Below are 13,269 nucleotides of genomic sequence, written 5' to 3' on the forward strand. Positions count from 1 at the left end.
GAACAATTTTTAGAGGTTGTAAATGATTTGTGACTTCAAAAATGATTCTCTGGTGTTTCATGAAAATCTTTATAATAACTGAACTGCGAATACAGGAACAGAAACACAAACAGAAACTCACTTCATACCGTGAAAAATTCCCTCGTGAAATAAAAAAAAGAGGGAATAAAACCATTTGTGAGCTACACGCTTTCAAATCTCAAGGTATTTGTAAACCTGATTTGGGGATTTCCAAGATGTTCACCATGCTTTTCTGAAAAGCATTTTTTATTAAGTTACTAAATATAATGCAAACAAGCTAACAAAATAATTTCCTACAAAAGAAAATGTTACAGTAAGAAATATGCCTAGTTGGAACCACCAATCAAATTCCCACTTGGACATATGTACAATATTATATACACACAAATGAAAGTACAGCCTGTAATCTGTGTTAAATCTTGGAATGTGTCTTCTGCACTTTGCCGAATCCTGCCGTTGTCTTTTCAAAAGGCTTGTGCCTTCAAGGCAAATTTCAAAGAGAAAAGGGCAAAAATTCTGAAAGTACAAAGAGCGGTGAGCGTGGGGCACATGGGTGTTCACAGTTGAGGCAGTTTATCCACAGGTGTGTCGAATTTGAAGTCGGGAGGAAAGAGATCGGCAGCGCGGGGGTAAATGAGACGGTAGGACTGACGGATGGTGACGTCTGCCACTCCAGCAATGTCCCCAATCTCTGCACGAGAGGAAAATAACTTCATATATCAAGGACGCCAACATAACGCTATATGTTTTTGATTATCACAATACACGAGTGGACTGTTTTCCCTTACCTTTCTGTGTCTTCTTCTCAGCAGATGCTTGAGAGGCCATGTAAATGGCTGCGGCTGCCACTGAGATTGGACTGCGCCCTGGAACCAAGTCCAGTTCCACGGCCTTCCTGGCGATGTAAGTAGCCGCCATTTGCACCTGTTTGGGCAAGCCCAAGTTGGAGCAGAAACGTGACATGAAGTCGCCGGTTGTAATGAGGTCCACACTCGTCTCAAGAGCCTTCAGGATAAGCTTGAAGCAACGGCCGATCTCCTTCTTTGAGATCCGAGACACGGCACAGATTTCTGGGGTGGAGGGAGATATGAATTATTAAACAAACTTGGATATCGAGACCTGCTTAAATATTGATAGCTAAATATCTTCATCAAGCATAGTAATTTGAGTTACTAGCTTAATCCTAAAGGTGAAGTGTTTAATTTACTGCATTACTAGCATCACCAAATGGAGTTACAAAACTAAGAGGTTTTCCAGAACACTCCCTCTGCCTTCCACTGGTTGCTTACACAAATAAACTCATACTATTGAGAGCACAACAGTGCCCATCCACTTTTTCAGAGACATTGGTTCCAGAAGTATTTTTCCCATAAGGATTTTTAAAAAGTCTTAAGTGTTAAGCCATTAACCGATCTAAACCAACCAGCTACGAGGTGAATCACATTACAAAAAAGATTTGAAACAAGAAATCTCACAAAATTCAAACGATAATGAAATATAAAACTTGATTCAAAGATATATATATATATATATATATATATATACACACACACACACAAATATTTAGGTAGTTTGAGAGCGTAGGGGAACTGACTACATTTTTTTGCAGTTTTTTTGCAGGGCGGGCACTACAATGTTCCTTTGTTGCAACAATTCTCTGATTGGTGGAGATTACTCTGCAGAATCATGTTTAATGAAGTTTTTCACCAGGTATTCTGCTGTTAAACATGATTACTTAAAAAAATAAATAAGCTGAAATAATGCAGATTGAGGACTTCGAAAAAAGCATTTACCATTGATTAACAACCTTGCAGCTCACAGTAAGGTCTGTCTTTAACAGCTTATAATTTATTGCAAAAAATCAATTCCCCTAATGAGAAAATAAATGGGATTTTTACTTCCTGAACCCAAATGTAGCACTCTATAGGTTGAGCCAATATTGCTGTGTCGGACTGGTCACGAAGCTCAAACAAACAATGTAATGTTTTTCAGCATGACAAAGCCACAGTGTTAACTCTTTTCAGCATAATTAACCTACAAATGGCTCACTTATAGTTGTATTTGCATATTACGATGGGATAAGAGGAAGTGTAAATGTACTTAACATGATGTCAGGTCAAATGCTCAGTAGATACAGTGCAGTCTAGTCTATGAATCACCAACATCATAGAAAAAAATATGCAGGTTTTACCTTTAAATGTTCTAGGGACGCCCTCCTGTCTGCACGCTATGTAAAGGCAGGCCGAAGCAATCGCATCATTACTTCTGCCTTTCAGACTCTTCTGTTCGTAAACCTGTTTGAACAAGTTGTTTGTTCGGTCCTGTAACAGAGGAAACCATTTTTAAACAGAGGCACTTCACTGATGCTGCTTCTGAAATCAAACACTTCCCTACAATATAGTATGTGAAAAACAGTGAGGCCACAGGAGAGGATTAATGAATGGCAGTGAAGCGACTCAACTGACGCTGGTAGGTCATCTGACAGTAACAACATGGCGGATGTAGTATGTCTGAATTGTATTCATACTACCCATATTCATACTATATGAAGTGTAGGTTTTTTTAACGGTCATGGAGTAAATTCAAACTTAAACGTAGTACCTACTTAGTACGTGAATTAGACACGGAGTGAGAGTTAAAGTCATATTTACAAGTGCGAAACTCAGAATTATAGATGATACACGAGTTGCTGCCGTCGTAAGGAGCGTATCAATGTGAAACATGGTGGAAACACGGATTTATATCTAAAATAATGCATCTATATATAAAGATCAGTGAGCAGAAAGCAAGTCTATAGTAAATAGAAATGAATAATTTTGCTAATTATTTTAAATGTACTTTCTGTATTTCAATAATTTTAATGATGTGATGTACATAGCAGAATATAGACAACAAGTGTGAAGTTAATCACTCAACTTTCAAGTTTTGTTTTATTAAAAAAAAAAAAAAACAAAGATTTTTGTTTGATACCATTTATAAATATGTGATAGAAATGAATAGGTTGCATACTTCAGATGTAATTATTTGGGTTTATTGTTCACAATATAATTCTTTGGTTTGGTTTATTTATTATTACATTATTACTATAATTCAATAACAGTAGGCTGGGACACTCACAATGATGTTTCTGGGAAGGTTGATCCTGTCGGCCATGGTGCTGATCTCTTTGAAGGCATTCAGCATGGCTCGATCAGAGCTGCTCATGGTTCTCCGATTCTGGTACTTGGAATTTCCAAACTCATCAAAGCTTGCTGCACCTGTTCCCTGAAAATGTATTTAAAAAATCATGGTGAGAACACATCAAACTTTCAAAATACAAAATCAGTAGGTAGACTAGTTCCTTACTTTGCTGATCATGGTGGTGAGGTCTCCTCCATTGAGGAGAGGGTTCTGAGCATCACCAACACGAGACGGGTCTTTAGTTGCTTTCTCATTGGTGAACGTTCTCCACTCTGACCCTACATCAATTACACGGTCACCTGCAAAAGAAAGGAAATGTACGCTTTTTGTCTTATTATTTAAGTAAGTGATGAAAAATGTCCACTTAAAGCTCTAATATTCAGGTGGAAACTCATACCTACTACAAGGCCACATTCAGGACAGATCATGTCTCCTGCCCTGTAGTCCTCCACCAGCTGTGCATCGGGGTGATTGGGGCATTGCACCTTGGGAAGAGAATCTCCACTGAACACAGACAAGATTCCAAAGGTCAGGAAAAATCTATATGAACTCTGCTGACATGAGAAAACAACTGATCCTTCGCCAGGAGTTTGATTGACATGCGATCTAACCAATCATAACGCTGAATCCGCCATTTTGTCCGACAAAGCAGTAGATTAACGTAGGTGGACTTGAACTTGAAAAATGGTGTGTACTGACGTCTTTCTGCGATTGAAACAACAAACAACATTCCTTATGATGTTCATTCATGTTTATTTGATGCTATAAATGAACTAGTAGGAAGAGATGATCGGTTCACGAGCCGCTTGAACTAAGGCGCAACAGCGATCTGTCACAACACATTAAAGAGCCACAAAACGGTATTTATTGTATTTAAAATTTGAAATTTGAGACGGTTTCATATCAAACGTAACCTGCTCTGTCTTGTCTGTTGACACGTTGTCAGTGTCCTCTTTGCTCCGCAATGTATTTTTCACTGTGTGAGAACATGATGTGTGGCGAGAGATCGGCATGGCTTGTCGGACATAGTAACAGTAACTAAAGAGGGTGGGGGTCTTTGCGAATGGTCAATTGTTTGTCTGTGGATTAGGATACAGTAAACAATACATAGACTACATAGATTAATTAGAGAGAGTTCTTGCTGCATCATTTTTTTCATACACAGCAGAACCACAGAGTACATAAATATGACAGATCCTTCCTGGCGTCTAATACATTGTTTGAATTTATTAGAGATGCACCGATGTACCGGCCAATAATCGGTATCAGCCAATAAAAGCAAATTTTCACACTATCAGCTTTTGGCCCATAGTTTAGAAACAGTCGATAGTCAGGGCCGATATACCCTGTCAATCAAAAGAGGGTAGGAAAATGCACTGAATGTGTGCTTTGTGTAAAGAAAATGCTAAGAAACCAGTTTGATGTTCCATATTAATAGTAATTATATGAATTAATAACATTTAGAAAGTTAAGAAAAATAAATTTAATCTTCAGAATTTAGTTAATGTGTTAATATTAATTTGAGTAATGTGTTTGTTTATAACTGATACCAGTTACTCTGATGAAATGGAGAGAATAAAGTTTTTATTTGCATTTCTTTCAAAATAAAATAATTAAAAATATAATTATTAATTATGATGTAATTATAATGAAATTATCATCAATTTAAAAGAAGGTATAAAAGGCAGAAACCCCAAACTATCGGTATCGACAGATATCACTCTGAATAATCTGCTATCGGTATCTGTGGAGAAATTTAGCATCGGTTTTCAAGAAATTATTATTATTTGAATTCGGCATATGCTCAGTTAAGGGCTTGTTCTATTATTTGCTTATCTATAAAAAAAAATTAAAACTAAAAAAAAAAAAATCTGTTTTGAGCGTTTTCACAACTGATCCATAATTTATCTCTACAACTACACAATAACGTGTTAATTTATTATTAAAGAACCGCAAAATATAATCTCAGCTGTTCCAGCTGTTTAATTATTATTATTTTTTAATAACAGTGGACTAAAGGGGGGCTTGGACTGTTACAGCAGATAAATGCTACTAAACACTGATGTTGTAGCCTCAACAAGGCAGACATAAGTTAGCTTAAATAAAAATAATTATTTACTGGATAAATAATCAATGGGAATCACTTCCTGAGAATTTTCAAGTGTCCCACTTGTTATTTATGTACGTGCAGCTAGCGCTGTTAGCACTGTGACGACTGTGTTATTTGGCTCGGTTTTGACAGGCATCTCAACCTTCCCCGCGTATTTAAAACAAATCTATTAACGCTAATTTTTCAAAATCACCTGCTGCAATTAGCTCTCATTTGGTTTCATTTCATGAGAAGCGAACGGCTAGCCGACATGCGCTAGCAGAAAATGACAGTGTTCATTATCTAAGACCTCCTTTATACGCATCACCTCACGATGACAACAAACTTCGAGTAAAATCCTATAGAGGCTCACACCGGAAAGATTCAAAGGTCGTCTATGCCATGCGTTTACAGATCGATATCAAAGAGGAACAAAACCAGAAGAAATGTAACTAACCGGCTCGTCGACGCCATACTGTTAGTATCAGTTGTCCACGGCAGTGACTCTCCGGTGAACACAATGGGCGCCCGCTACCCCTATTTATAGGTTTTGTAGGTCACGTGTACAGGGCGAAGACGGAGAGCCACAAGTGCCAAACGTACGATTTTATAATTCGGCAAATTTATTCATGATCAACAACATGTGAATAAGTTTCAAATGGGCAATTTAAACCTTAAAATGCAGGCATTAAATGTTATATTTTCACATAAAGTAGCCTCTACATCTGTCATTTCAGGAATTCAATTAAGGTGTATTTATCATGTTAACTTTTCACATTATATTTGCTATTTTTTTTCTTTTTCATAAAAAATCTTTATATTAAAATGAGGTTTGTAATATTTTAAAGTTAATCTAAAATGAACTAGTGAAAAATGTTCATGTAAATATTATGCATAAACTACCCACATTTACCCACAAGGGACAGTCCCAGATAGCAGGTTAGGTACACAGTACACCCACACACACAGAGAGAGAGAGAGAGAGAGAGAGAGAGAGAGAGAGAGAGAATGTAAAATAAAATTACAATTTCATAAATTATAGCCAAAAGACATGTTAGAGTCATAGGTTAGAGTCTGGCCTAGTACAATATGACTCTAATTGTTTAATCTTTAACTCAAATTTGTTCTTAAAAAGTACATAATAATGACATTGTCTGGACTGAAACCTAACACAGGTGCAGAACTGCACATGACTTTATTTGACTACAACGGAAATTGCACATGATTTGTTGTCTCATTTTAAAACTAATGGTCACATTACTGCTGTTAACTGACAAGGCTTTTAAAGTTTCAGCAACAATTACCCTATGCTTTATTTGAGAATTATATACCATCCCTAAATGTATTAATCATTTGTGCTTAATGCAGATGTGTCATACAAAGTTATTATGGGTTTAATTCCAGTTGTAGTGCTCTCAAAAACCCAGGGTTGGGCCCTCTTATAATCATGCCACTGTGAGAAGACTCATATCTCTCTAAAGGGATCATCTGCTCCCTTCTAATGACACTCAAGAGCTCTAAAGAAGCAAATGCACTGATAAACAGGTGGTGGCATATACTTTTATGGCAAATGCATGTGTTGAACTTGCATAAAGAGTAGAAATGTCATTCCTCATTGCCTTGGGCATATGTTCATGAAAATAAATATTCATGCCATAAACTAGCATATATTAAATATCATGATATTTTGTGAAAAAGAATGATTAAAAGCATTCAAAACACTGGTTGGAAAAAAAAAATGACAGAAGAGGAAGAAAAATAAGCATATTCATGATTTCAGCCAGACAGCAAAGGAAAAAATATGTTCCTCTTTCAAACTAGCTGAAACATGAAAAAACCATTTAGGGTGGGTTGATTTGTTACAAAGACATTTCCTGCACACTGTGCCAGCCAAACAATGCTGCACTATTTAAGCATCTGGGTCCTAGTTTCCTCATAATGAATGGACGAAGAAAAAAAGAAGAAGAAACAGCGCACGGGGTTAGTCTTAATTATTAAATGGTTATGGCTGTCAGAATTGTAATATTTCACAGACTCCACCTACAATTGAAAAAACACCTTTATCTAGACACTGCTTTTTGTATAGGGCGTCTTCAGCGCTGTAAGACTTTCTGGTGATAATTTAACTTATCCGGTGGGTTCATAAACGCTGCGCTGTCATTGTCCAATGAAATACGCAGCTGACGAGCGGATCAACTCCGTCATTTTGACTGCTGAACTACAAGTCGTAGCAAGTCGGACAAAGAATCGCATGTTTTAAACCTCTTGCCGAGTTCCTACTTCTATGGATAGAGTGTACAGTGGTTGACGGACATTACATTTCTATGCTGAAAGAAGATTGTTTGTTGGCATTTTTGTATTTGAATTTTGTAGTCCATTTCCTGCTCAACGGCAACTTTTGTCAAATCTAGCGTCTACAGCAATATGAGAATCAAGATAACAGCGCGTGCTCTTCCATCCCAGTGAAAAACGTCAGCAGAGACAGTAAGTCGACCGTTTTACTGTTTTTATCTGGGTCTTTGAGGGTTATTTCTTCCTACTTCCTAGAAATATATTATTCCCAGAGGTTGCAGGTTATGTTAGTGCAGTTTCGCGTTTTAAGTCTCGGTCTACCTTATATGTAAATCCTGACATCATATTACTGCACATGAATATGAATATTTCTATTTTAAGACGTTTCATTACCCTGATAAAAACCTTTTTAGAACAACCTGGAAACCTTTTCCATTTACTGGGTCATCGATTAAATGCATACATTTCCATTCTGAAAAGTTTTTTTAAAAAAAGTTTATTATTAATAATAATAATTTAATAAAAATAATGAATTAATTACTTAAAAATAGGTAAAAGGGTTGTCAGTTTTATATTTAATTTAGCCATTTGTCCTTTTGCTGTCATAACACTATAAGGTTTCTCTTAGATGGAGAATTTGATTTTGACACTGACATTTAATTAAAACAGTTTAGTTTTCTGTATTTTTTTAAGATCACCCCTTTCTGACAAATGTAACAAATATGAATTGAAGTGATGGAGGAAGCCTGAAATTGTCCTGAAAAGTTCACTATGCCTTCAAAATAAAGGCACATAAGGCACCCATTTTGTGGATTGACCAGCTATATAATCACCTCAAAGTCAGAATAATGGGATTCTTAGCTTATATATTTCTTAAAACCCGTGAATAGTTAACGCAGACAATTCTAATGACTAACAGCTGTTATGTGTTTCCAGACTGTATTTCTCACGCAACACTGAGAAAATAGCAGGCATCAAATAAAGCAGCACTCAAATTGTGTGCATGCCACTGGGAGTAAGTTTAAAAACAGAATTGGGATATTAATACCACATTGACTGCTAAAAATGTTAACCTGGAATCAGGAAACATATCCAAAGCGGATGGACACGTGTTTCTCTGGCCACACGAACTTGTAAGACTTCGCAGTGAAGTGCCATTTCAAACATAACACACTCTTGAGATGGTTCGGACCTTTCATGTTGTAACTTGAAGCCACATGTGGCTAGCAGGTATTTGACGAATAGTGCACACTGCTTAGTCAGTACATGCACTCTGCGTGGTTTAACTCATTTATAAACACATTTGTACATAAGTCGCTTTCAAATAAAGAATCTGTTAAATGACTAAATGTAAATCTACTCTGTTTATTTTATCTAAACATCCAAGACTTTCAAATGTGTACATCATTAACATTTGAGACATGAAGTAAAAGACTCAAATTAGTTCTGTTCAAACATGCACTGGCTTCATATTCACTGACTGCACTCCTCTTTATTACAGGGATGTTTAGTCTCACTGAAGTTGCCTCCCTTAATGACATTCAGCCAACCTATCGTATTCTGAAACCATGGTGGGATGTGTTCATGGATTATATCGGGGTGGTAATGTTGATGTTAGCCATCTTTTCCGGGACTATGCAGTTATCCAAAGACCAAGTGGCATGTCTTCCCATTCTTGAGAAAAACACTGAGGCAACACAAAATCGACCAGAATGTTCAACATCCCTTCTGGGGACTGGACCCACAACAACTAAAGACCTTCCTGACAGCATTGCACATGAAATTCTTAACACTCAACCTACCCCCTTAAAAGGAGAAGGTATGTGGTCTCAACCTGAGCCCAGAGGACGTAAAACAAACCTGGACTATCAGCAGTATATTTTTGTCAACCAAATGTGCTACCATGATGCCCTACCGTGGTATAACAAATACTTTCCTTACCTTGCCCTCATACACACCATAATGCTGATGGTAAGCAGCAATTTTTGGTTCAAGTACCCAAAGACCAGCTCAAAGATTGAACACTTTGTTTCCATTTTGGGGCGGTGCTTTGAATCGCCATGGACAACGAAAGCTTTGTCCGAAACCGCTTGTGAAGATTCTGAGGAAAACAAGCAAAGATTCACAGGCGGTGCGGTTTTCCAGAAACATGTATCCTCGGAGGACAGCAGTCAGTCTACTCCTTTGATGGAAACTCCAACAGTGCAGTTTCCTACCGAAAAGCTCATTGCGGAAGCTCCCAGCCTGACCACGTTAGACAAAAAAGATGGAGAACAAGCCAAGGCTCTTTTTGAGAAAGTGCGAAAATTTCGAGCTCACATCGAAGACAGTGACTTCATCTACAAACTCTATGTGGCTCAGACAGCAATAAAAGCACTGAAGATCATTTTGATTTTGAGCTATACGTCAACGTTTGCCGCAAAGATCAGTTTCTGCCATATATGCAAACCTGAAATCGAAAGTTTGACTGGGTATGATCAGTTCGTTTGCACGCACAACATGGCATTCATGTTAAGGAAACTTCTCTTCACCTTCATGGCTATGATATGTCTCTATGGACTGGTGTGTTTGTATACACTCTACTGGCTCTTCAGGAGACCACTTAAGGAGTACTCTTTTGAAAAAGTCAGAGAGGAAAGTAGCTTTAGTGATATTCCTGATGTCAAGAATGACTTTGCATTTCTCCTACACATGGTCGACCAATACGATCAGCTGTACTCCAAACGATTTGGCGTATTTCTTTCTGAGGTTAGTGAGAACAAACTACGAGAAATTAGCCTTAACCACGAGTGGACGTTTGAAAAACTACGTCAGCATGTAACATCCAATGCTCAAGATGAACAAGAACTACACCTCTTTATGCTCTCAGGACTCCCTAATGCGGTATTTGACCTCACTGATCTGGAAATCCTCAAGTTAGAGCTTATTCCTGAGGTCAGGATTTCAGCCAAAGTTTCTCAGATGACCAACCTACGGGAACTACATCTATATCACTGCCCTGCTAAAGTCGAACAAACCGCTTTCACTTTTCTCCGTGACCATCTGCATCGCCTTCACATTAAGTTTACTGATGTTGCAGAAATCCCAGCGTGGATTTATCTGTTGAGGAGCCTCAAGGAACTAAACCTGATTGGGAACTTGAACTCTGAACACAACAAGATGATCGGTTTGGAGTCACTGAGAGATCTGAGACACTTAAGGATGTTGTATCTCAAAAGCAATCTCAACAAAATACCCACAAATCTAACAGAACTGTCACCACATCTCGTCAAACTGGTGATACACAATGATGGGACTAAATTACTGGTACTGAACAGTCTCAAGAAGATGACCAGCCTGGTTGATTTGGAGCTCCAGAACTGTGATTTGGAGAGGATCCCCCATGCCATCTTTAGCTTGGCTAGCTTGCAAGAACTGGATTTGAAGAATAACAATATCCGGACCATTGAGGAAATCATCAGCTTTCAGCACCTGAGAAGATTGGCGTGTCTCAAGCTGTGGTACAACAAGATCACTGCCATTCCACCATCGATAGTCCTAGTGAAGAGTCTGGAGTCCCTCATTATCTGTCACAATAAACTGGAGACCCTTCCTCCAGCTTTGTTTCATCTGCCCAAACTGAGGCACATTGACCTCAGCCACAACTCCATCTCAAGTATACCAGTGGAGATTGGACACCTTCACAACCTTCAACATTTTGCTATCACAGGGAACAAGGTAGAAGTTCTGCCTAATCAACTGTTCAAATGTTCCAAACTGAAGGTTTTACTTGTGGGTCATAACGGCATCACCTCCATCCCAGACTCCATTGGGCAGTTAACTCAGTTGTCCCAGCTTGAGCTCAAAGGGAACTGCTTAGATTGCCTTCCATTCCAACTTGGCCAATGTCACCTTCTTCGGAAAAACCTCTTCTTCGTGGAGGATCATCTTTTTGACACACTGCCTCTTGAGGTCAAGGAAAGTATCAGTAGTGACTAACGGAACTCTTCAGAATGGATTTAATTAAGCATTATAAAGAGTACTTCACTCTTATTGGTAGATAAAAATATAATAAAACTAGCCAAAAATATTTAATAAATTAATGTGCAAGGGGCGGAATGTGTTCACTTGTACGAATGATGGATGTTTCAGTTGTTTGGAAAGAATTGTCTACGGGCTTACTAATATGTCATCAACATATATGGTCTATAAATGGGCCTCAAAGACAGGAAGCAAAAACACTTGTTGCAAAATATAACGGGAACGTTGCAAACAACAGGTTTGGTTTGCTGCTGTTTGCCTATTAGAAGGTATGTTTAGTTTAAATTATGTTCTGTTACACATTTACATGTGTATATTGTGTTATTTATATAATACCATATTTAATATACAGACTGATGAGTAGGAACAAGTGCACACATAAATGAAAATTCTGTCATCATTTGACACACTCACCTGTATCACTTTCTTACTAATATGGAACACAAAAAGATTGTATTTTAAAGAACGTTTCAACTGTTATTTTGCCCATAAATGGGGCCCAAAACAACATCCTACCCCTTAGACTTTCATTGTATGGACTAATAAAACACTATAACATTTTTCGAAATATCTTATATGTTCCGCACAAGAAAGAAAGTCAAACCGGTTTGAACAACATGAGGTTGACTAAATGATGGCAGAATGGGCATTTCTGGGTGAACTATGTATAAAGGTCAGTAGTTATCCTAAATCTCAAGTGTCCTAAAATTTCAAAAGTGTCTATCAGCACCAGTTTTCAGCAAGGTCTTTAACTATGGAAGCAAACTTAACTTAATTTTTTATATGTATCATGTATTTCTTATGATTTTTTTCTGTGAGTTTAGGAGCAGCGCTTACCAACATTTTACACACTCAAAGACATGATGTGACATGATGAAATATATTATGAAAGTTCACGTTTTCTCTTTAGCAATAACAACAATATTGCAACATGCATTTGAGTTTGAGAATGTGTTTTGTATTTCCTTTGTTAACAGTGAAACATATGAAGTGTTTTTGCTGTATTGTGTTGATAAGAGGCATATCAAGGACTAAGAACTGCCAGACGGGGGGATGTACACGCTGCACCTCATGATTACAACCACAATGACCTTGTAAAGCTGCTCGAGGTTTACTTATGCATTGTCGTAATGATTGTATCTTAAAACATGCCACATGCTTGGCAAAGAACATACTGCCCTTAATATTCTCTGCAATATAATTATTAATGTCTTATTTTTTTCTGTTTTTGATTGTTATTGTTATTAAATGTTGTGTATAGGTTTAGATACATGTTACAGTGTTTTAAAAGTACAACGGTACAAAGGTTTTAACCTGTATTTTGAGTATTGGGAACTGATATTTACAAAGAACAATACCTGCAAATATCACAAATTAAAAGAATTTGATTTACGAGATTGTGACTTCTGTTTTTTTGTACTCTTAATTGATTTTGGCTTGCCAGTCAAACATGCACACTCCACTTGAGTAAATTCAGGTATTTACATATTACACTTTTGCTTACATACATGTTTCAACTTGTCTGCCTTACTTCAAACATGTTGGTTTATAGAGCATTTGTCCATCGCCTTCCTGTTGGTTTTGTTGTTTTCTCCTAGACATTTCTACACCTTGATAACATTGTTTGTAGTTACAGCTGGGGGAAAAATTTGCCCAAGACACTGAGC

General features: G+C 37.4%; 2 protein-coding genes across 3 annotated transcripts; one reads left to right on the forward strand and one right to left on the reverse strand.

Moving 5' to 3' along the window:
• Positions 1-45: 45 nt before the first annotated feature.
• On the reverse strand, positions 46-5,892 carry LOC127498261 (transcription initiation factor IIB). The gene is made up of 7 exons (XM_051867418.1): positions 5,748-5,892; positions 3,599-3,705; positions 3,367-3,500; positions 3,139-3,285; positions 2,213-2,342; positions 810-1,091; positions 46-712 (listed from the first exon to the last, which is right to left on the reverse strand). Exons 1-7 carry the CDS (start codon positions 5,762-5,764, stop codon positions 579-581), a joined length of 951 nt encoding a protein of 316 aa, XP_051723378.1. The 5' UTR covers positions 5,765-5,892; the 3' UTR covers positions 46-578.
• A 1,241-nt stretch (positions 5,893-7,133) lies between these two features.
• On the forward strand, positions 7,134-12,997 carry LOC127525029 (volume-regulated anion channel subunit LRRC8D-like). Of its 2 annotated transcripts, none has more exons than XM_051917224.1 (2): positions 7,134-7,270; positions 9,084-12,997. In XM_051917224.1, the coding sequence occupies exon 2, from the start codon at positions 9,086-9,088 to the stop codon at positions 11,558-11,560; it is 2,475 nt and encodes an 824-aa protein (XP_051773184.1). In that variant the 5' UTR covers positions 7,134-7,270; positions 9,084-9,085; the 3' UTR covers positions 11,561-12,997. The 2 variants fall into 2 exon arrangements, with proteins under 2 accessions (XP_051773184.1, XP_051773177.1); XM_051917217.1 differs by lacking the exon at positions 7,134-7,270 and adding an exon at positions 7,277-7,774.
• Positions 12,998-13,269: the final 272 nt, after the last annotated feature.

This window comes from Ctenopharyngodon idella, chromosome 2, assembly GCF_019924925.1.
Source record: "Ctenopharyngodon idella isolate HZGC_01 chromosome 2, HZGC01, whole genome shotgun sequence".
Classification (NCBI taxonomy): Eukaryota; Metazoa; Chordata; class Actinopteri; order Cypriniformes; family Xenocyprididae; genus Ctenopharyngodon; species Ctenopharyngodon idella.